Genomic DNA, 571 nt, shown 5'->3' with positions numbered 1-571 from the left:
CCCCAGCCCTCCACTAGCCCTGCCCCCCTCCCCCCCAGATGGGCGCTCTATCGGCGTGGAGGGCATCCAGGTGCTGGGCACAGGCAACCTGATGATCGCGGACGTCTCGGTGCAGCACGCGGGTGTCTATGTGTGTGCAGCCAACCGGCCCGGCACACGCGTGCGCCGCACAGCCCAGGGGATCCTCATGGTACAGGGTGAGGCCTCCATGGGGCAGCTCCCCCCCACATGCAGATAGACCCCCCCTCCTCCCGGCCCGACACCTTACAACAGCAAGGCCGGGGCTGAGGGCGGCTCCGGACAGACGGGGCTGGGGGACAGATGGGCACCACGGCCTTTGCACTTGGCTTTGTGCATGGAAGAAGCAGGTCTGCGACCCCTGACCTCTGCCCCTGGCCAGCTGCAGCCAGGCTGGGAATAGATCTGGGGCCAACCTGGGCGGCATCAATCACCTTCTCAGCCTCAGGGCAGGGGCAGAGGCAGGGGGCGGCCCAAGGGGGTTGGAAGCCCCCCCCACAACAGGGTCTTGGGGACTTGCATTGCACCCCAGACCACACACCCCCAGGCCACT

At 67.6% G+C, this 571-nt stretch overlaps 1 protein-coding gene across 1 annotated transcript in view; it reads left to right on the top strand.

Moving 5' to 3' along the window:
* The window catches only part of LOC109293465 (immunoglobulin superfamily DCC subclass member 3), a 19,896-nt gene that overhangs the window by 16,759 nt on the left and 2,566 nt on the right, over positions 1–571 (top strand). The window contains exon 6 of the mRNA XM_019511445.1: positions 39–197. Coding sequence (XP_019366990.1) covers positions 39–197 — 159 coding nt within the window. The remainder of the gene's footprint in view (positions 1–38; positions 198–571) is intronic.

The sequence above is a fragment of the Gavialis gangeticus genome, unplaced genomic scaffold (assembly GCF_001723915.1).
Source record: "Gavialis gangeticus isolate Ggan-Ray unplaced genomic scaffold, GavGan_comp1, whole genome shotgun sequence".
Classification (NCBI taxonomy): Eukaryota; Metazoa; Chordata; order Crocodylia; family Gavialidae; genus Gavialis; species Gavialis gangeticus.
The sequence above is the reverse complement of the archived record's forward strand: the minus strand, read 5'-3'. Positions and strand labels throughout refer to the sequence as shown.